Source organism: Battus philenor, unplaced genomic scaffold (genome assembly GCF_028537555.1).
Source record: "Battus philenor isolate CCGP_79_NKW_IND1 unplaced genomic scaffold, ilBatPhil1.0.hap1 SCAF_27, whole genome shotgun sequence".
Classification (NCBI taxonomy): Eukaryota; Metazoa; Arthropoda; class Insecta; order Lepidoptera; family Papilionidae; genus Battus; species Battus philenor.
In genome coordinates, this window is record NW_027181690.1 from 6,674,599 (window position 1) to 6,696,882 (window position 22,284).

General features: G+C 31.9%; 2 protein-coding genes across 2 annotated transcripts in view; both read right to left on the bottom strand.

The window, feature by feature from the left end:
* Positions 1 to 250: 250 nt before the first annotated feature.
* Positions 251 to 3,276, bottom strand: LOC137925552 (uncharacterized). The gene is made up of 2 exons (XM_068769011.1): positions 1,100 to 3,276; positions 251 to 420 (listed from the first exon to the last, which is right to left on the bottom strand). Exons 1-2 carry the CDS (start codon positions 3,218 to 3,220, stop codon positions 313 to 315), a joined length of 2,229 nt encoding a protein of 742 aa, XP_068625112.1. The 5' UTR covers positions 3,221 to 3,276; the 3' UTR covers positions 251 to 312.
* A 2,798-nt stretch (positions 3,277 to 6,074) lies between these two features.
* Positions 6,075 to 22,284, bottom strand: part of TfAP-2 (transcription factor AP-2) — a 91,358-nt gene continuing 75,148 nt past the window's right edge. Inside the window, exons 4-10 of the mRNA XM_068768986.1 lie at positions 21,318 to 21,431; positions 20,490 to 20,544; positions 16,631 to 16,820; positions 10,461 to 10,579; positions 8,965 to 9,107; positions 7,646 to 7,813; positions 6,075 to 6,967 (exon numbers count right to left, since the gene is read on the bottom strand). Coding sequence (XP_068625087.1) covers positions 6,860 to 6,967; positions 7,646 to 7,813; positions 8,965 to 9,107; positions 10,461 to 10,579; positions 16,631 to 16,820; positions 20,490 to 20,544; positions 21,318 to 21,431 — 897 coding nt within the window. The 3' untranslated portion in view covers positions 6,075 to 6,859. The remainder of the gene's footprint in view (positions 6,968 to 7,645; positions 7,814 to 8,964; positions 9,108 to 10,460; positions 10,580 to 16,630; positions 16,821 to 20,489; positions 20,545 to 21,317; positions 21,432 to 22,284) is intronic.

The window sequence follows — 22,284 nt, forward strand, 5'->3', positions numbered from 1 at the left end:
AAGAATTTCGACTAGACATTCAATTGCGTATTAAGCTAAAAATTGTACTAGTAAGATGACTTTCACCTTTGAAAATAGTTACTTTTGTATATTCAACAGCCATATTGAATCCAGGTTTATATTTCAAAGTCCCTAATGTCTAAATACAATCACCTGAGACACTAAGAATTATCTATCAGTGCTCTAAAAGCTAATTTTATTAACAGCAAATTTGTTAATAAATAATAGTAATACAGGTTTGAATATTTATTACATTATAATTTTTATCCAAAAATAACACAAAAAGTACTTTTTCTAAAAGTATGATAGGCTTTATAAAGGCAAAGCACCATAAACATCAAAATGAAAATGTTCCAACACAGTCTTCAGATCTTCAACTTTATTATTTATAATACATTCTCTTATTGATATCTGAAGGTTCTGCAACAAAAGAAATTTTTAATATATGAGTCCAAATACACTTCACAGGCCAGTGGATTAGTTTATATCTTGTAAATAACATATTAAAACAATTTTTCCTCTTTTTTTCTTATTCCTACATTAAGTTTAAACCAACCAAATATAATCAGCCTGGGGTTACACACTGCATGCTCTGTTACCCGATTTTGGTGTAAAGTTGGGACACCTGTATGTAGGCATAGTTGACCTTAACAAATATTTATTTTGAGCGTCATTGGCAGACTCATATTACTTCAATAAGCCATGGACAGGGCTATACTTTTCATTTGTCTACAAGATTGAATCAGGATTGAGATCTATAATTAATTTGGTTGAGATATAATTATTGAGAAGAATATGTATTTGATTGAGATCTATAATAATATAGTTGAAGTGGCAGTGGGCAGATAGAACAGATAGCTGTTTGCTGTGGCATTAAGGTACTAGTGTGAAGACCATAGGCTGGCAAGCACTACATATAATGTCCATCTGCAAGGTGGACAGACTAACTTGATCAGTTCTGAGGAAGAAGCTAAATTCATGCCATTTCCAACAGTCTTAATAAAAACCTAGGAGGCTTACTCATGTCAAGCAATGGACACTTCACAGCAGAATTGATGAATAACAAGTATACTGTATATTTACTAAAAATTTAACTCACCTCAATAGTTGCATACATTGTATATCTTATAAATTCTTTGCCCGGTTCACCTTTTATGAAGTTATTATAAGCCAAGTTAGAGTAAAAATTCCTGATATCAAATCCAATTTTCATATTATCACATGTGATTTTAAGTAGGGTATTTGTGATTCCATCATTTATAATCTGTACTTTAACTTTTGCATTACCAATTTCAAAAATAATATTATTTAAATTTTTCAGAAAGTCTTCAGATGAGTGCTTTTGTAACATAACCATAGTTTTGTTGTTATTATATATTTTCTTAAAGAAAGATTCACTTTTGAATGCTGCTTCAAAATTAGTGGGTAGTTTAACATAAAAAGAAAATTCATCCAATTGTATTCTGTTTGCAATATTGGTAAATGTAAAAATAATTTTATTGCTATTATAGGCTAATTGGTATAATGCATCCTCAATAGAATTTTCAGGTTTCTTTAATTGAATGATATTGTGTTTCCCAGTTTTTGATTTAATAAAGTGTTCAGAATTAAGATTTATATCCTTAGAATGCAAATTTATCCATAGGACTTGTTCTTTATTCAAACCCCCTGGTATTCTTTTATCTATTTTTATTTTAACATTTATAGATGAATCAACAATCTCACCATTCAATGGAAGGAGTAAATTAATATTTTTTAATTCATCAAAAATTTGAATACTTGTAGTTTTCATCACTTTGTGCCCAGATAATAAGGTAATATGGATCTTTAAGTCTTTCAATACATTCAAGATTGTTTCCCTCACCTTGTAATTTTCAAAAATAACTGTAATTTTCATTAACAGGTAAAAAAGATAAGGTGAGAAATATTCTTCATAATTATTAGTCAAAGTTATTTCCAAATTTTCGTTCATAATATCCTCATAACCTTCACAAACTAGACAAGAATAACCCAAAACACTATCTAAAAGATCTGAATGATTTGCTATAGACAAAGCAGTCATGTAGTAAATTTCATCAGATATTTTATCTTCAAGTTTATCGTTTACTTCACATTGCTCTAAAACTTTGGACAAATACCCCGTATCATTCAATACATTCCCAACATCACAATATTCATTAGAGGAAGATGGTACATATGACAAATCTTCATCAATACCAAATAAATAAATTAAATTGTTATTTGTAGTACATAGTAGTTGATCACCGAAGCACACAAAATCTTTTATTTGCTCTACTAGAAATAGCTGTAATTTAATATCTGCTGCAAATGCATCTTCACATTTCCACATTTTAATTCCATCAGTGTATATGAAAGCATTGTTGGAATATGTGCATTTGTAAATAGCTGTATTCAAATGGACAACATCTGTTGTTTTGTTATCATTTAGAGCAAGTCTTATCAAGGTGCCTTCCTTTAAGATAATAAGGATACTTATGTGGTTTGCATAACTTATTTTTATATCACATATTTCAGTTAGGGCCGTATGTAATTTTTGTAATGATATCTGGTCTTGTGATTTTGGAGAAACTATACATCCATATAAAACTCGTCTGTCAAAGCTGATTAAAATTAGGAAATTATCTTTCCATACATCTTTGTTCATGTCAAATATTTTAATAAGGTTTTCACACTGTTCAGTTAATTTGTAGCATTTTAAAATATATGCATTTGGATTGCTACTGTATTGCTGGTTGTATTCAGAGGTGAAGCTCACTTTAATTTTTTTTTCTAATTTGAATTCTGTATTCAAATTATGAAAACATAAGTAGTAAGCTTCCTGTTCCAATTTCAAACATAATAATTTTTCATACGTACTAAGGGTAAATACTAAAACATTCTGTTCGCGAGGTAAAAAATTAGTTTTTAAGCGTTTATGAGATGCGTGTTTAAATTTCATAGAAGTAATGTGTATATTTCCAGAATAATCTAAACAAACTATCAAATTATTTGATGAAATGAGGTGATAAATTTGAAACTCGGGTAAGAATATTCTTGACGCGCTTTCACAAACAAAATTTTCGTATAAGAATATTTCGTACTTATTCCACAGGATAAATGCCGAGCCAGAGGTATTATAATCAATGTTGAGTGGTCCCATGAATCGAGGATAGCATTTAAAACACGATAAAGTAGGTTTAATAAGTTCACCAGGTTCCATTTTTGAAATTTGTGCGCACTTAACTTAAAAATAAAAGCGCGGTAACATTTGTATAATAGGCTAGTATTGACATTGATTGTGACAGACTTCATATCAACAAAGATTTTTTTTAATAACGCCACTCGTCATATTACATTTTGGCCAAATTGTGGCTTTACTTATGTTTAAACTTAAAAATTTTAACGAATCTTTTTTTAACATTATTATTTAACATTTCAATATTCTTCGTAGCCATTAATGTTTTTTAGTTCAAAGGACTAATAAAATCATAATATCCAAATGCACTTAGTTATTGAATTATAATATTCACATTATGGTTGACATTTCGTAGTCCATGTTTTTTTTTAATAAATGGAAGTTAGATACTTTTAAATGATTAATCTATACTTTTATATGAATAATAAAGGAGAACTAAATTGAGGCGGAAGATAACGCCGTCAAATTTTACTGCTAACAGGATAGTTACTTATCAAAAAATATTCTAGATTTGGTTATTTTTCATTTAGTAAGAATATGAACTTAAAATAATTCTACTTATGTCATTTTAATTACTAAAGACCGCAATTATTTCATCTTTAGTTTATAAATAAAAGTTAAAAAAAAACGATCGCTTACAATAGTAAAACTGATATACTTGATTAGCGGGCTGAGGTGAGTTACCACCTTACTCAGGTGGAAGAAAAGACGTCGGAAAGAAAAATCATAACAAAGATTATTTGAGATAAATAGTTTAAAATTGTTTAATGTAATTAATGTCTTATTTGCAGGGATTACCACTATCAAGTCAGAGGTCGAGGAGAAAAATATTGATTCGTGTTTCGTCCGCATTTATACCAATATAGATGGACAATTTTATTTTTATGCAATTCCCCTTTTCAATGCATCGTTGACGATGTCGTAATGTTGCTATTGCAGATTGTACTGGATGAAGCTGAATCACTTTATTCTTGGTATAGAACTCTGATTGCATTAAATGAAGAACCCCAGGGTGATGAATAAAAGTTATTATCCAATGAGGATAGCAAACTGATACTATCCAGTACTCAAGGTCATCAATATACGCGATTAGCGGGAGGCGATGAGTTACCCCCAGAGCACGTATCTGATTTTTCTTTTCTACCGAGCATGCCTGCTAGGAAGATGATAAACAGGTGTGATCGAAGAAGGTGTATTCACATATTTACAATTTACACGACCGAAACGCAACAACAGCGATCACATCACTGATGGCGACCAAATTCAAATCGGCTTTCGAATTTAATTTGGAGCCCAAGAATGATTTAATATAAGAGTAATGTGGCCGCAGTGGCCAGCAATACAGAGCGTGAATGCTACAATGGCTTTAGGTGATTATTATCCGTCTTTGCCTCATTAAAACTGTTTAAATTCTATGCTTTGCACATTTTTTGTTAATTCAGTTCTTTTTGTAGAGGGATTCATATGATATTTTTTGTTGCATAGATTTTACAGGACTAAATTAAACAAAACAAGGTTTTAGCTTTTTAACATTATTCATTTACTCCTTCAAACATAATTAAAATACCTTATACGGCTTAAATAACATAAGATTAAAATTAAAGACAATTTTGCATTGCTTCAAAAATTCAATTTTTACATGTACGTTTACCTAATTATTCGTAAATAAACTTTTTATGTAATAATTTGCAAGATGCCGTCTTACACTTTTTGTGTGATCTCCTTATAATACACAATGGCGATTTAAATAAAAGCGACAATAAAAATTATGAAAATAGATTTGTTAGTTCCATTGACGTGAGGTTATATTTTACTTTTGTTATTTTTCACATGTGGAAAATAAATTTTGGGATAGTTGGATTGTAAAACACTAAAACATAATGTGAACAAATGACACTATAAACGATTTATTTTCTTGTATTTCTTGTAGGCAAACAGATTGATATTCCCTTTTTAATATAGATGTTTCCAAGTTCAATGAGAACTGCATAATGAAAAATCTAACTAAAAAAATGCATAATTTATCATAAAATGTGTATAATAAAGAGAATCACACAAAAATTATAATTTTAATAATTTAATTTCAATGAGGTATTTTAGAATACTTAGGTCAATGCATACATTTTAGAAAAAAAATGAACCGGTACATTTTATATTCGTTAATTTTGTTAAACTTTGATTTAAAAATTGGAAAAGCTAATGAAATGTATTCAATTTTTTTATTTTGAAATAGATCAAAAAAGAAATAATAAGAATGAATTCTCGTTAGCAATTAACAATTAATAAAAACACGTAAAAGTGTATCTAAATGTAAAACAAAATATAAATGTGCAGAAAATAATTGCAATGGTGTGAAAGATTCTCAATTAATATTGTTACTATCAGTTTGTATTATAATTAATAGAGCCACATCTTATTTCAAGTAGTAAAATCATTGGTGTTGCCTATTCTAAAAATTCATTCTTTTTATGCTAGGACGTGAAATAAAAAAAGTTAAAAAATTAAACTGTATGCTGTAAAATCAAAATATTGTTGATGGACTATTTAAGTGTACATGTCTTTTACAATTAAAAAATAAAATTTTATTCACTGCCTAATTCAAACATAATAAAATTTTAAGAATTATCACGAGGACTTGAAATTATAAAAGTAATGGTATTGTATATACAAATCGTAAGTATAAATACATAGTTATTATTTAAGTGGAAATATTCAACGGTGCTCTTCAAATATAAACTAATTGGCACACATTCACATACACTAGCAAAACTATACCTAATAATAATTACAAACTAAGGAGGTTTCAAATTTTATGTACCTAAATTCGCAGAATAAAGGTGAAAAAGTTATTAATATTAGTAATATTTACATTCAACATTTGATATGTTTTCTTGCTAGTCACTGATTTCTATTGATTTAATAAAAATACATTTGTGTTATTACTATAGCCAGGATTTATTAACTTGCAAATTCGCTATTTCCCTTATCGTGTAAATAAATACAAAGTTAATTTTGTGTTTTTTTTTAATCCCAGATATATTATTTCGTGTGATAATTTTATACGTCATCTGGCAACACTGGCTACAGCCTTTCAATAGCTGCGTTATTATGATATTGATCACAGTGCAGTACAGTAAATGCTTAAATAATACTATGGTTGTTCATATCTCTATATGTACAATATTTTCACAATCTCGAGTATTATAATTGCACTTTTGTATGCGGTTCGTAGTCATAAAAATAAATACGCAATATTCAAACTATAATACATACAGTCCAAATAATGGCAGTTATGTATTATCAAATTTGGCCATATTTTATTACTAATTTTTCTTGTAAGTGTATTGATGGATTGATTATCGCGTTAAATTTTTTTAACAATATATTTTAATTTTAGAATGCTTTATTATATTTAATGTATTTTTAATCGTATATTATTGACGATATAATAACATGTCTTCGAGTATACATTATTTTTTAATTATGTCTCACTTGTTATTATAATGCACTGATTAAATCCAAAAGGCTGACAATACGATTTATCGGATTTGTTAAAAATAATTTACACACATTAACCGCCAATGATTCTGAATGAGAGTCCATAATCGCACGTGTTGTGGCGCGCGTGATATGTTCACCGCGGACGCCATTTTTACATTTGTGTTACTTCTTGATGTCGGGGTCCATCTTTGTTTTGTCTAGCGACGACGACACCATGCCGGATTGAGGATATAATTTGTCTAAATGCTTGAGTGATTCATTCAAGAAGTTCTGTAAAAAAAAATAATGTTACATTTTTTATATATTTATTTACATTTTTACACACATTGTTTTCAATTTCTTACGATACGTGCGAACGAAAGTTATCTATTTAGCCCTGCGGTGGGGCTAGTTGAAGAGACAATGGGCAGGCTATATAGAGCGCAGAACAGATTGCTGTCTGGTGCCTTAAGGTTCTAGAGCAGAGACCACGTATCAGTAAGCGCGGCGTAGGGCGGTAATTCAGAAGATGGACATCCGACCTTGAAGGTCTGTCTTTGGAAGATGCAGGATGAAGGCTTTCGACTGGTTCTATTCGAAATCGAGAGGCCTGTGTCCGTGTTGGACATCCCACGGCTAAAATGATAATGATGATGATTGCAAGTGTTAATTTATTAATTGACAGATTACCCCCTTTTGTTTGTGCCATTATGTATTCATAGTACATTTATATTTATGTAATTTCAGTATTTTATTTATGTACATATTTAATGATTAACTTTGTCTTACAGGCATTCTGTCAGTCAACTTATTTTTACTTTTATGTTAACTTTATAAACCTACTAGAAAATAATGCCATGGATATAGCTATTTTTTTTATAACATAACTGTTTTAATAACAGACAATATTAATAACTCATTACATTACTTAAGTAGTAATAATGTTAAAACATTTAACGAAGTTTGTACCTGAATAGCGGTAAGTGCGGCCACTATTGCTGGACCTCCGAATCCGTGCGAAATAAGGGAGAAGTGTGTGAGATGTCGTTGAATGGCCGGTTCAAGCAGGTGCGGCGGTCGAGTGTTACATAACGGTGACCTGTCCTGATTGAGAAGGTCCATCAACTCCTTAGTTACCTGTACAAAAAGTATTATAAATTAAAATACACGTTAGTAAGGGATATAGTCTTGGTTTTCGAATTCGTTATGTGGCTAAATTCCAAAATTTTTTATAGTTATACAATGTTTTACTCAATAAATATAATATAAATAAATAAACGCTACATACATCTACGAACCGATAGAAAAGAATGATATTATTATAAAAAGGGTTTTATTTTAGAGACAATGATTTAAAAAAATGTAATGTATGTACATAATGTACACACAGAATATAAATGTTTTTTTTTATTAATTCAAATTTGTATAGCTAGTGTTTTTTTACAATATTTATTTTTCGCTTTAACTAAACGCAGATAGTTGGGAGAGGGTTGCCGCTATTTGATACGGATCTTTCTTCTCCCAGCTGCGAGGGATATTAATTGTTAAAGTAGTACATCACTGTTCAATACGTGGAAAATCAATACCTTTTAGTATCTTAAAATGATCTCTATGATAAGAAGAATGTTCTGTAATCCAAATATAGAAATCAGATATTCCAAACCAACAAAAACAAAAACGTACGTTATTTATATCTTGTCTGTCTGCAAAGCGCGTAACTTTTGCGTGGAAATCAAAAATCACGGGTGCCTTTTTAGACAAACAGAAATGTGCAAATAAACCGTTAGGATTTGTAAAGTGTTGTAACTTTAAAAAGATATGGGGCAGGAAGTGTCACTGATGATAAGGCGAGAGCTTTGCTTGTCTCGATCGTTTATAGAAAAACTAATCTTTATTTTTAGACAAGACCTTAGCTTGGGAGTTACTCAATATTCGTTACAATTCAAATTCCACTTTGCAAAGGCCAGTTTGCCGCGCTTTCTTGAGACGCATTATAGCTTATTTAGCACTGTATTTAGTATTTCAAAAAGCGTTGGTGTCAGAAGTAACGGGGGAAATTCGACAAATTTCTCTTTATTGGTCGGAGAAACATATTTGCATACGTCCCCGAAGGCGAAAATAGTGTGGGCTTGTCTTACTACGATTTGTTTTTTTTTTATTACGAATTTTCGTTGCTTTGAAAAATAAAGAACATCGTCTCTGACCGAAGCGACGTGTAAATGTCTCAGGAAGGATTCGCTTCGTAGGTTTCAGATACCAACAATCAACAGAGATATGTAAACTGTTACCTGCTTGGTGGCTTGAAGGAGGTCGCGTCTCCGTCTCGCGTCGTGTTCGGCGTATTGGCGGGCGAGGTACTCCGCCAAAGCGCGCGCCGGGAACTCCGTTTCACACACATAGCCGAAATCCCGCGCTAAATGCACTGCTTCCGCTGCAAGACATATCAAATAAGAATATTATTATACATCTAACATGGATGTACCCGTAGACAAAGCTTCACAAATAGAAATACGTTTGGGTATGGCCACTACAGATTATTTTTAATCAATATTTATGTACAATTACTTTTACTAAATAATTTTCTTAACTTTTCTTTTTTCCTATAATGTATTGAAAGTACTGTACCAGGCGGTAAATATTGCACATCGACCTTTGGAAAGGGACAGTCGGCTAATTTCTGCTTCGTAAAGCGTTATCTCCGTCGCATGAAATACAATAACTGACGAAGCGTCATATAGGTAGTGTGGGACTGAGATAGTGTTCTACGAAGCCGAAATTAACCGATTGTCTATTTCCAAAGTTCGATGTGCATTATTTGTCACCGGGTACTATATAATATTTGCTATAATTAAATTAACGTATAATAGATTGTTTTAGTTTTGTTTTATAACTATTTAAAGAACTGTTTAATATTGTTTTCTGTTTCATTCAGTAATTAACGTTAAGATAAAAGCTAGCATAATTATGGCCAGGGCTGCCAACAATAGACAATGCCTACAATAGGCAAACATAATTATGTACTTACTAATATGAAACTAATGTAAACTTATTATGTTTATTGCAATTTGCGTGCCCATTTGAATTAAATGAATAAGTACGCTAGTACTTCTGAATAAAAATTAGAAATCTACAATCAAGAATATATTGGTTTCTACAACATCTTTCAATTGCATATAAAGGGCTCCAGAGTACATTACATTATCTATATTATTTTTTCGTGTATCGCAGTGTTTTTTTTTACTTATGGCCATTGATTTAATCTATTTTCTCATATCAGGCGCTTTTATTTTTTAGTTACTTTTTTTAAAAAACATTAATACCTTTTAAAAATAAAAATATCTACGTTTGTGGATTTACTATTATTTATGAAAACCTTTATTCATTATTTATTAATGGTTTTTATATTTATTTAATACTGGCGTTTCAATGTTTCCATATTTTAATTTATTTTGAAAGAATGATCTTAATAAAAATTGTTGTCAAATTAAAATGGATATGATCCGAAATTGTTGACTCGAAAATAAAATTAGTATTTAAATTAAAAAAAAAACTCCTTTTCCAGCATGGAGATTATGGAATATCTTCCCATAGATATCTTTGAGAGAGGTCTTTGCCTTGCAGTGGACATCTATGAGCTAAAACGATGTCGAAGTGCCGCCCAAAATCTAAATAAAATTAAAAACTATATATAAAACCTAACTAAAGAAACCTCAAATAACCTGCTGCTGCGGTAGGATTAATACGTAACTACATTCGTTAACAACAAACTCCAAGTTATAATTACCTTCAACTAGCGATGTTAATAACGTTACATTGGCGGCTTTCCGTCTCCCCGCCGGTAAGTTTAGGCCAATTTTTTCCAGTTTTTCGCGGAGTAATCTACCGCCATTTTTGCTCTTTGCTCTAGAAACAAAAAAATCAGTTTGAATTTTCGTGTTTTTTTAATTACTAGGTCTTTATTAAGACAGACCCACAGTGTTCGGAGTAATTACTTTGTAGTTGTGTGTGAGGGAGTATTTTATATGTTAGTAGTAATCTATGATTTCTGACCGAGATCCTAAAACAAATGAAAGTAGTCGATGAAGTCCAGCAGACTGTCAAGTTGAAGAAGCCGTGAGCAGTCCAAGCCACATAGCGCTTAAATTGTCGCTGGAACTAAGTTTTAGACAATTTGTTCTAGGTTAATGGTTTTAAGATTCTAGAGAGGAGACCACGGGCCAGCATGCGGAGCGTCGGACATATCTATAAAATGACCTTGTTAAGGTCTTCGGAAGACGCTGGATGCCGGAAATCTATGGCGTCAGTATGTCAGTGCACAAACTCCTGTTTCCTCGACGAGTGTTTTATGCAGGACCACAACGTACGTGTCAAGTAAAGTGACAGACCAGTATACTTTCCGTGACATTTCCTTCCGTCTTTACCGCTATTGGCCTCTTGGTTTACACATTATTGGGGAGAGAATAGTGTGTGTGCCCAAAAGGTGCACGTGGTCGTCTAACGTGTAATCATACACGAAAATGTATTTAAATTCCTCAAAAAGTCTAGGTTTTAACAAACATTTTCAAAATAATATACCCGGATAAAAGCGGCATGTCAAAAATATGGTAGTTAGCCACGCTCCGTTATTACAAAATCCTATTAATAATTTTATATTTAACGTTTAACTTTATATTGTTAGTTTTTATACAATTAAAACCAAAACGAACATCAATTTACAATGTTTCATTTATTTATAGCTCACTATAAATTGAACTGAGATTAAATATTTCTAGGATGGCTAAGCTGCATACTGCATTGTGTTACATAAAAAGATATCAGAAGCGCAAATATAATAATATTTTACCTAATTTCAGCCAATTCCTAGCAATTTACAATAAGAAATATGTGATTTAGCTTCATTATTACCTAATGCTGGTATATTTTAAAACTGTTATCTTAATAATGCCAAATAATTTCGCTAGTTATTATTCAAATTGACAAGTAAAATACTTTCAATCAAAAGTATAATGAGCACAAAAAAATTGTTACAATGAATCTAATTTAGCTCTATTATTTAATGCAGAGCTTGTCGGCAAACGAACGAATACATTTAGATTGGCGCGAAATAGATGACAATATTTTGACAGGTAGATAGTAAGAAAAAAATTAACGAGGTTCGAGTTACCAATCAACTTTAGATTCATTATTGTTCAATAATATTATAATTTTTGTATTAGTCACATTTGTTTATATTTCATGCATAAAAGGTTTAAAATTAACGAAAAAATTGTGTTATTATATTCTTTAACATACATTATATATCGTTTTTCCTCTAATATTTTTTTATTTCTTTAAAAAATTTTAAACTTTCATATGAATAATAGTCGACTACGTTTTTTAAATATGAAAACAACATTTATTTAATTTGTATATATAAGACAAGTAAAATCTAATTTATAATTAAATGGACATTAATATAGTCTTGTATAAAACCTACAACTTTTTGTACTTTATCAACTGCTTACTAAATAAAGATTCATTTGTGTAACAAATATATGTAATGGCACGCAGTAGTGCCGCTACTGACCGCTAGATCGAGCCACCGATAACCTATCGATTACCGTCAAAACTGTAAGTCGTGATTGACGCATAGAAAGTTGTTAGAAAATAATTATGATGCTATAATAAATTGAATTAGTTGCCTTACCCCTTTGTAATAAAGTTAAAATTGTAACGTATTTTATTGCGTTACGAGAATAACCTTGTAATATCAGGGTGGCGTCCGAAACAGGCTACCAGTATTAACCGTCAAAATGAAGGCTCGTTAACGAAATTGTTTTCGATAAATTTCTTCGACGATGAGTTTTCTACAAAGTAGTGGTTGTCGGTTGCATTGATTGATTGAATTAAAAAAGATTGGAATGTTTTTTATTAGGTGGCAAGTGAGACAACGCTTGTGAAAGTATGAATCGAGTTTACTGTTAATTTTTAGATTCAATTGTGTTATATTTTTACAAAATTAAATTACATTTGAATCAACATAGAGAATAATATTTGTTATTGTATTCGCTTTTTTGGAATATCTTTTCACAGAAACAGTTATTTAAAAATATATTTATACATTCGTGTAAACACAAAAAAAGATTATTAAAGGCAAAAGTATTAAAAATTACTGTGATGCTTATTTTTTTTTAAATTGGCATGGACATAAAAAACTAGTAGAATCAGAAATGAGATTCGTAGGCGAACAAAAATGACCGACATAGCGGATTTGCAAATTGAAGGCACGAATTGGCAAGCGCAGGGTAACACGCCCACCCACAAAGTTGACCTTGTTAAGGTCGTCAGAAAACTGCAGGTCACTTCCTACAAATATTAGAAATCTTCAGAGGAGAGGTCCAACAGTGGACTAGCAGTGGTCTAGCGTGCGGCGGAAATGATGACTTTGATGATGAAAGAACTTAGTGCAATAGTTAAATATACTTAATAATAATATACAATACTTTTTAGTACTTGCATTTTATATAATTATCTAAAAACGTGTATAATTCCAGCAGATCGAAAATATTATGTGTATGCATCAATATCATCTCGCAAATTAGATTTTTTATCACTATCATTATCTATATAACGGCACGTGATTTAAATTTTTTTTTATCCATACCGAATTGCTCGCGTGCCGCAAAAAAAATCGATTATATGATAATTACATTGTTAATACACAATAACTGATATACAGTGAATTAAGCCGCTGATTTGTGGCGGATCGTTATTTTTTTAATCTGTGTTTGTAAGTACGACCAAGATAACTAACAGTTCTTTGTTACACTTTTAAATTATTTATAAATTCTTCTTTTCAGCTGATAGATTACAAGATATATAGATTAGATTGCAAGACGTGGGCCTCCCCCAAAGTTCGTCACGCAAGAAGTTGTATTGCGTTCTCAAAAAAGATCAATGTTGCAAATAGAACGAATTATATTATAATCAATGCAGCTCAATTATTCATCAGTATACAAACATTTATTTAATCTGTGTCACGTTTTATTTTCACTCATCCGCTCGGTTGGCGAAAAAAGAACATCATCTATTTGCATCTAACGAGCCAAACAATGATGGATTTGGAATAAATGTAAAATAAAATCGAATGAATCGATATATTTAAAAGTACTAATGAGTTGGATATCGATTTCTCAGCTTGAACGATTCACAATTCGATTAAAGAGATTATCAATCACGCATATGAGATTAATTCGGATCCATTTATTATAAGTAATATATCGTTCTGACTGCCGCTATGCAAAATTTTGTAGAATTTATTGGTAGGATTAAAAAAATGTACTTTATTGAAGAAAAAAATGCAAGAATTTGGCATCGTTGACAAAAATTTGGAATTTTGATACAATGATTGCAGAAAGTGAATAAACGACTTTGTTAAGGTAATTGGATGAGATCCTGTTGAAAATTTGTGGGGGACGCCAACGTAAACATCTTACAGCTGAAATGATGATAATATTTGTAACCTTAGGTATCCATCTTTGTTGATAGTCATGAAAGAACAATAGTTAATAAACAGTTTTTAGTCATTGATAAATTGTTTTCATTGATTGTTCAGCCATTGTTTTAGTAATGTATATCTTACAGTTTAACTTAACATTTTTTATATATTTCCATTGTTTTACTTATGTTCCTTTCTGAGACCTTTAAGAAATTTACATGTATGCGTAATAAAAGTGCCAAGGGAGTAAAATGCCAGAATAAATCCTTTTTCAATAAAATAAAACAGGGATTGACAAACTTCGAATTAAAAAGGGATAAATAAATGTTGATAATTAAAATTTTGTTATTCATTAAAAGCATTTAGAAAGGTAAAATTTACGTTATAAACGTTTTCTAAAGAGATTTTTAAGCAAATTGTTAGAGTTATCAGTACTTCAGTTTATCTTTATTAAATAAATAATAAAAGTACATACCGAACACATAATTAACATTAAGTTGTTCCAGATAATACATATATTTTACAAATCATATCTGATCTGAGGATAATGTTTTTTAAATATACTTCTGCAGCTATTTTCCCATTAAACAAATTTGTGCGGTAAAAAATTAAGTACTCTGCATTTAATTTGACACATCGAGCCAAATAATAAGACCAGTGTCAAAGATTAGCTTAGTTTTCCGATGGCTTGGTTTGTTCATTATAATTGGGTTAAAAAAAATATTTCCGACGTGCCAAATCAAATGCCGGGTGCTATATCATGTTTAATAGCGTTGTAGTACATTAGAAAGATCGTGACGATTATATTTGATAGTGTCGTGTGTCGTAAAGTACGGAATATTTGAAATCATGTCATGACGCGATACAATCGTTACAATAGGAACTGGTTTATAGCAAACGTACATACTTTGTACGACTTCAAACCAACGCGATTTGCTGATCATTGCTGACGACTTGCTTATGTTTTCATTTGACTGACTTACTCTGGCCAATATACGGTATATGTTAGAAAAACACTAAGGTCTATTATCTATTAGGGGGACCGGAAAGTAATGTTGCTTTCTTTAGTTAAATTTACATGAATATATCTTTAACAAGTTTTTATTTCTAATCAACAATTTATTCACCTCCGTTTAACAACATTTTGCCATCTATTATACAAATTTTAAATGCCGGACCGGTAAAAATCAATCGGCTTTTCTGTAAATATGTCGATAGAAACGACATTACAAATCAAAACTAATTTATCTGACCTGTCTTGTATACTCGATGACTTGCGATCATAGGGAGCGGCTTCGATTTCCGTAATACAATGTTATATAATTCACACTTAGTGCATTAATTATATAGGATTACCACTGCTCACAATCAATTGTCCAGGGGATATGTAGCAGCGTGCTCTGCGTACAATAATAGAACACTGTGCAGGTCAACCCATCTGCCGAGCGTGGCAATTATGCTATATCTCCCCCATTTATATCTTTGGGGAAACCCTATTCGTTGTAGTGGGCGTCTATAGGCTTCAACGACCACGATTAGTCGCGTATTTAAATGATCTAAATATAGTATAGATCTTTATGTACAGTGGTGGTCAAATAAAATCCTATTAATAGTCAAAATGACAGCGAATACAATTTGTTATTCGATAATTTATTTAATTTCATTTCGGACACATCCGGAGTCTACACGAGGCGCAATCTAATCATAATTTTTAAACGTGCGTCAACTTTTATGCGGTTCTTTTGAGGAATAATTGAATTTTGGTAGCCGTGATCTGAATCAAATAACGTGATATATAAAATGAAAACTACAAATTAGACGCTATCAGTTCACATATAAATCGTCAATAAATAAAATTAATTAATTACAATTAATTTTAAATCTTTCTTTGTCATCTTTTCAGCCGATAGATGGCATTGTAAGGAATAGAGTTCTACCAGAAATGGCCCCTATGATCGGTCTTGCGCTGCCTGATTCCGACGGATTTCTGCGATCTCGGCTATGGAGTTAGTGCACCTAGTGAGTTGTCTACCTATTATCAGGCTCGTGGTCACCACTCGAGTATCTTTTGGCCCCAACTGCAATCGGCTGCACGAGCGATGTTTCTCGCTCACTGCAACTTCAGACTAGAACTTGTTCTAGTTATGAAGACTTATGATTTCCTTGTTTCTGATTTGATTTCGCAGCAAAGGTCCGAGTATATTTCTCTTCATTGCTTTCTGACCTTGAGCCTTTTTTATAAGGCCCAACGTGAATAACTACATTTAGACCCACAAGACAACCGGCAATACACACAGGTCAACGAATTCGTCTTTAGACATTGCGGTATTTTGAACGAGATTTAATACACACACGTAATACGAGTATACATATAAAATAAAAATATATAAATCAAGAATATTTTTAAATGACGTCTTAGTATGTTTTTGAACAATCATTAGTAACTGGCTGACATAAAATAAAAAAAAAAAACTCACCGTCTCAGCACGCCTCCTAATAAAGAGGCGTTGAGGCACTCCGGCGGCGATAGTCGCCTCTGCACCTCGGCGACGGTCACTTTGTACTTGCTGGTGGACGACAGTAGAGACAGTCTCCCCGGTACCGAGCAGAACACGTCATTCGGCGCACATGACCCAGTGCCGCCGAGACCGTCACGTCCTTTCATTGCTTTCAAAATAAAAAATGATTATCATTTATATTATTAACTACGCTGCCTTATTTTATCATATTTGATATAGTTATCTTTAACAAGAAGTTTGGTTTCCAAAGGTGTGGATGGACATATCTAACATATGGTCTCAACAATATGTTGCCACACGTCACACGACCGAAATAATGAATTCATTTCAAAGCATGAAATATTAGTGTCCGGAAAGTAAAGTCGCTTTCTTAAGCTAAATTCACACGACTACATTTAAAACAAGTTTTTATTTCTAATCAACAATATATACACATCTTCGTTATCAACAACCCTTTACCATCTAGTAAAAAATTTTCGAAGCAGGAGCTGTAAAAATCAATAAGATTTTCTGCAAAATATGTCCACAGAAACGACATTACTTTCCGGTCATACATTAAATTCTGCTGTTATAGATCACAATCAAATCCAATAGACTATTTTATAATTCTGATGGCATACTGGATGTACGCTTCCTACTTAGATCTCCAATCAGACCGCTTGAAAGCGGTTTACATCTTGCGTTTTTCTGCGACCTGAAAAACGTCGTCTGACCTTGTGGGTAAAAGTCTTGAGTTGCCCTTGCCAATCCACGGTCTTCTCTGCAGAACATTAAGGACTAACTACTACCTCATCTTGCCAATCCGCTGGATTATGTCGCTTATTTTCATTTGTCTATAGAACTTGTGTTTCTTGGTTCGATCTCGTAGAGAATAAAAATAGTCGGAATATTTTTTTATATCAAATCATTAAACGTTATTCCTCTATGTCGGCATTCGTTTTTTCTCATTACAAGTATTTTTTTTAAATATAGTCAATCCGATGTCGGTTGGAATGCGTGTGATTACAAAATAGCCGGCTTCAAATATCAACAATGGCAACTCTAACAATCACCGCCACGCCCCAAACATGCGCTCAGCGTGATCTCTATTCAAATTGTAATATTTCTATATGGCAACCCTAATACAATAAACTTTACTATGTCATTAGTGTAACACCATGCTTATTTCACATCGAAAGTAGCTTTTTATTACACGTTTTTATTAGCTGCCAATTATAAATCTGTATTCAAATAGGTTTCGTATTGATTTTAGGAATAAAATGTCACTTTTTTGTAACGATTTTTTTTTTTTGACAAATAATGTTTGCCTGTTGACATTTACATCTTGATCAAGTTTAGTATGGCAGAGTGACGAAAGCGCTTAGTCTAGACATCTATGTGTATAATATCTGATCTTGAAGTTTCCTTCCAAATCCTTATTGCCCGTTGGAACTAAGTAAACACGTCATTGATAAACAATAATGTGTTATTAAGTCTCATAAAATAAAATTGTCAGTTCAATAAAACCTTAAGTTTCGTTCTTAATTCTTGACTCCAAGTACAAGTTTAGATAATCTAAAATTTCCGCCATAAGGGTATAGACGACGTTGCTAAGGTCGGAAGACAGGGGACGCAGGCCACTATCAACTGATCCTATAGGAAACTTACGGCTGAAATCATGATAAGTTTCTTGATCCTAAATCATTTTATACCTTAACCGGTAGCAGCAAGCAAAGCCAGGTACGGCTCTAGTAGTCGGTTCAGTTATGTTATTAAAATAGTCTAACGACTCACAATTCCAAATTCGAACACACAATTTAAATATGGAATGATTGATCGATTCTTTTTATTTCTCTGATATCGATTCATTCAGCCGTTGAATGAGATGGACCTTTACAATCTACTTAGAAAAATCGATACACCTATGCGATAAGTTCTGTACGAGGTCTAATTACTCTCTTATCTTCGTTGGGTCATCGATACGAGAGTAACAATAAAAATATTTGATAAGTTAATAACATGTGCTTATCTTACCGATGTTCGTGCGATTTAAATTGGGAACATTAAGTACTATTCGCAAAAATTTTGTAATTATTATATTAGTATTAAGTAAAACTTTGTAATTATCTTTTAATGTACACTAAAAGTTTGACGAGTTACATTAGTTTCTCTTAAGCAAGTAAATATAAATCGCTAAACATAATTTATTTGATAATTGTTTCTAATAAACATTTTTAGAATCGAATGATTATAACGAAAGAAAAAATATCTTTGCCTATTTATAACTACAAAAATGAAAACTAATTTTCTTAATTCATCGTCATCATTATATTCATAGGAAGTCACTGTTCACTCCAGGACCTTAAATATTTTTTTATATTTAATAACTTTTTTTGTTATTCTTTTACTAAGAAAATGTGGTGCAGATGAGGAGAAAATATAAAATATAGAGATTGAAAAGTGGAAGCATTCAAACAATTTTGTTTTAGAGTTTAGCTTATAATATTTTTTTTTGCTGACGCTACACGAAGCTCGCGTTTTGTATGAGTCGGCAGAAATCTCCAAGATCACTTTGCTTTTACCGCGCCGACGGTATACGTTCAGATATAATTATTTATTTACTTTAGGCATGTAATGAGGAATTTTTTAATTTTTATTCTCCGTGTCTCCGTAGTTTTGTAGAGTACAATATCCAGATAGTGATACACCTAAAGAAAATTCATCGTGATGTTCATGATAAAAGAATTGCTAAAAACCGAAGAACTCTTAATTATTCTAAGAAAGGAAGAGAAATAGATTAACGTCCTCAGTTATAAGCGCTACAATAAGCTTATTGAGCACCGTGTGATTAAACATCGTTGTTATAAAACCTCTATTCATTAAAAAATTCTACATTAAAAAAGGTTGTTGACGTTTGCAGTGTAAATGTATTAAAAATTCTATAAAATATTATTTACGTCTCTACTGTGTATGAATTTTAATAATTAAGTCTACAAATCATTTTGGAGGTCAAATATTAAATGAACGTTTCTCTGTATGTCCTTTATGGAATCGTAAACTATGCATTTGATCAAGTGATGATCTTAATCAAAGTTATTGTGGATGAAACCACGAAGGTTTTTAAGTTGTTTTTTTTTAATAAATATAATGACTCAAAATGAATTGAATGTTTTTTTAGTCTTTCCTTATATTTATTTTAGTTGGTGGCGTAGTATGGCGCGCAGGAAACAGCTACTTCATTTAAATGACTGACTCGATACATTATTTTTCGACCAACGTAAATAAGACAGCTGAATGTTTTTTATATATATTGATGAAATGGTTATTTACAAAGTAATTGTAAATAATTTTACACACACATTTTATAGACTTAAAAAGGTATTTATTACCTTTTTTTCAACTTTTATTAGTTTTATTAACTCTTAAGACTTAAGAACAATATGTTGATTTATGAGATTGATTCATAATTGAAAAGATCCGTAGATGAACGAAACCATCCGACATACTCTTGTGGTTTGACACATTGTAGTAGCAGTGGTCAGCGCGCAGAACTGATAGCTGCTGGGACATTAAGGTTTTGGAGTGAAAACCACGGAAATGCAATTGCAGAGCAGCATGACAACTTTCAAGGCAGACAGACGACTTTGTTAGCCGTTATTAACTGGTCCTATTGGAAATCAATTCCGAACTAAGTCCAGCTATGAACGTCCTTGAATTTTATGGGATAATAATACAAAATTAAAACGATTTACTAAGGATTTTATCTTTTGTTAAGTTATAATCCAGCCGAAGCTGCTGTACTGTAAATAAAAAGTACATGATATTATTACATACTTACTTTTTAATAATGGAAGGTCTGTCATGAATCCCGTCGTGTCGTCCATGGCGGCATTCTGTTGTAAAAAAAAAACAAAATAAGAAAACAATGCAGTCTTATCCATATGGGTATTTTTTTACATTATTAAAAGGAGAATGTCCGAGCAATATTGAAAAATATTCTATAATAAGGGGCGGCCTTCGATCGGCATTGTTAATTTACATGGCTTATTAAATTCCTTAGATGGTAGAAGAAATATTTTTATATTGTATATTCATATTTTTATAAAATTGTATAAGCTTCAATATGTTTTATATAAGTCTCGTATGTTATTGTGTCCAGAAGGTCAAAATGTTTAGTTCATTATTATTTTATTCTGGATTGATATAATTAAAGCTTTTTTATTGTTATCTCAGTTTATGTGAAACTTGTAAAATTTTCGTTCAATGATCGTGGCTGGGAAAGTCGAGTCAAAATTTTCAAGAGATTGTAGTCCTATTAATTATTTCCACTAAATCTGCTTGACAGAGAACTTCATGCTGCGATATCAAAGAATAGGTGGAGCAGAGATATGAAGCAGAAGATTACTTGCTGGACATGAATACACAAGAAAATCGTAAAGTTATCTTTGATTTTATAGTAGACAACGATCTGTAGACCAATGGGGCGATCATGTAACTTACTATTTAGTTTAAGACGATTTAAAAAAAATCAAAGGGGGTAAAGACAGGGGTAAAGACATAGTCAAAGTCGGTGAGTCGCTGAATATTGGCAGCGCAAGACCGATCACCACGGTGACATTTGGAGGAGGCCTTGTAGTGGGCGTATATTGGCTGATCTGATGAATACCTGTGTCTCATCCGTAGAATGTAATGCGTGGTGTAAGGCAAGCTCGTGTTGCTCCCGAGCGCCGTAGTCTGTTCGCCTTTCGCCTCCTCCGTAACCGAACCCGCCATGTGATAACTGTCAATCAAACAATTACATCAGTGGTTTCCAAAATAATCCAGATGTTGTTCTACTGCGGTGTAGAGCGTGGTTCGGACCTGGTTGAACCAGCGGATGGGGGTACTTCCATGGTTAGTCTCGGCCTCGTGGTCGCCGTCCTTCTACCTTTTAAGATATTAATAGTTTTTCCAAACTGTCATCGTTTTATCTGGCTATGTGAACGAAAAACTTAGTTCTTGTTTTCAAAGTGGTCCAAGGGACCTTCAAGGTTGCACATGAGATTCGTCAGAGTATATGTTTATGTGACAAAACAATGGAGTTTCATAATGCGTCTACAGAGGTCCGCGGAAATTAAACAAAATGTTGGCATGACTTCACCTTTCAATGTAGGCAGATAATATTTAAAGAAACTCTACAACTGTTACTTGTTGAAACTTGCATATTCTATATTCAACACAACGTGCCGAGATTTGCAAAGCGCTGTCGTCAGTCACAATGCTTGTTCAGGCGTGAAAAAGGACGACAATCTACTTTTACTTTTCCCCCCCGAAAACTAAGGATTAGTGGTTGGAACTCAACCGCAATGTAAATTTTCATAGTAAGATCCAATCTTTACATTTATTTCAAGGTTTTAGTTCAAAGTTTACAGTTATACACAGATAACATAAATATTAATTTTGATACATAATAGTTGAATTTTAAAATGTTATGAATACCTAATTTACTATTTGTGAAACTATTGATTTTTGGATAGGGTGTACAAAACATAGATTGACATTTTATATAATGCTTTTATTATTAAGCTTATCAAGTAATAACAATGGCTTACGGTCTTCGTTTTAACTTTACGTAAATAGATATCTTGTGCGAA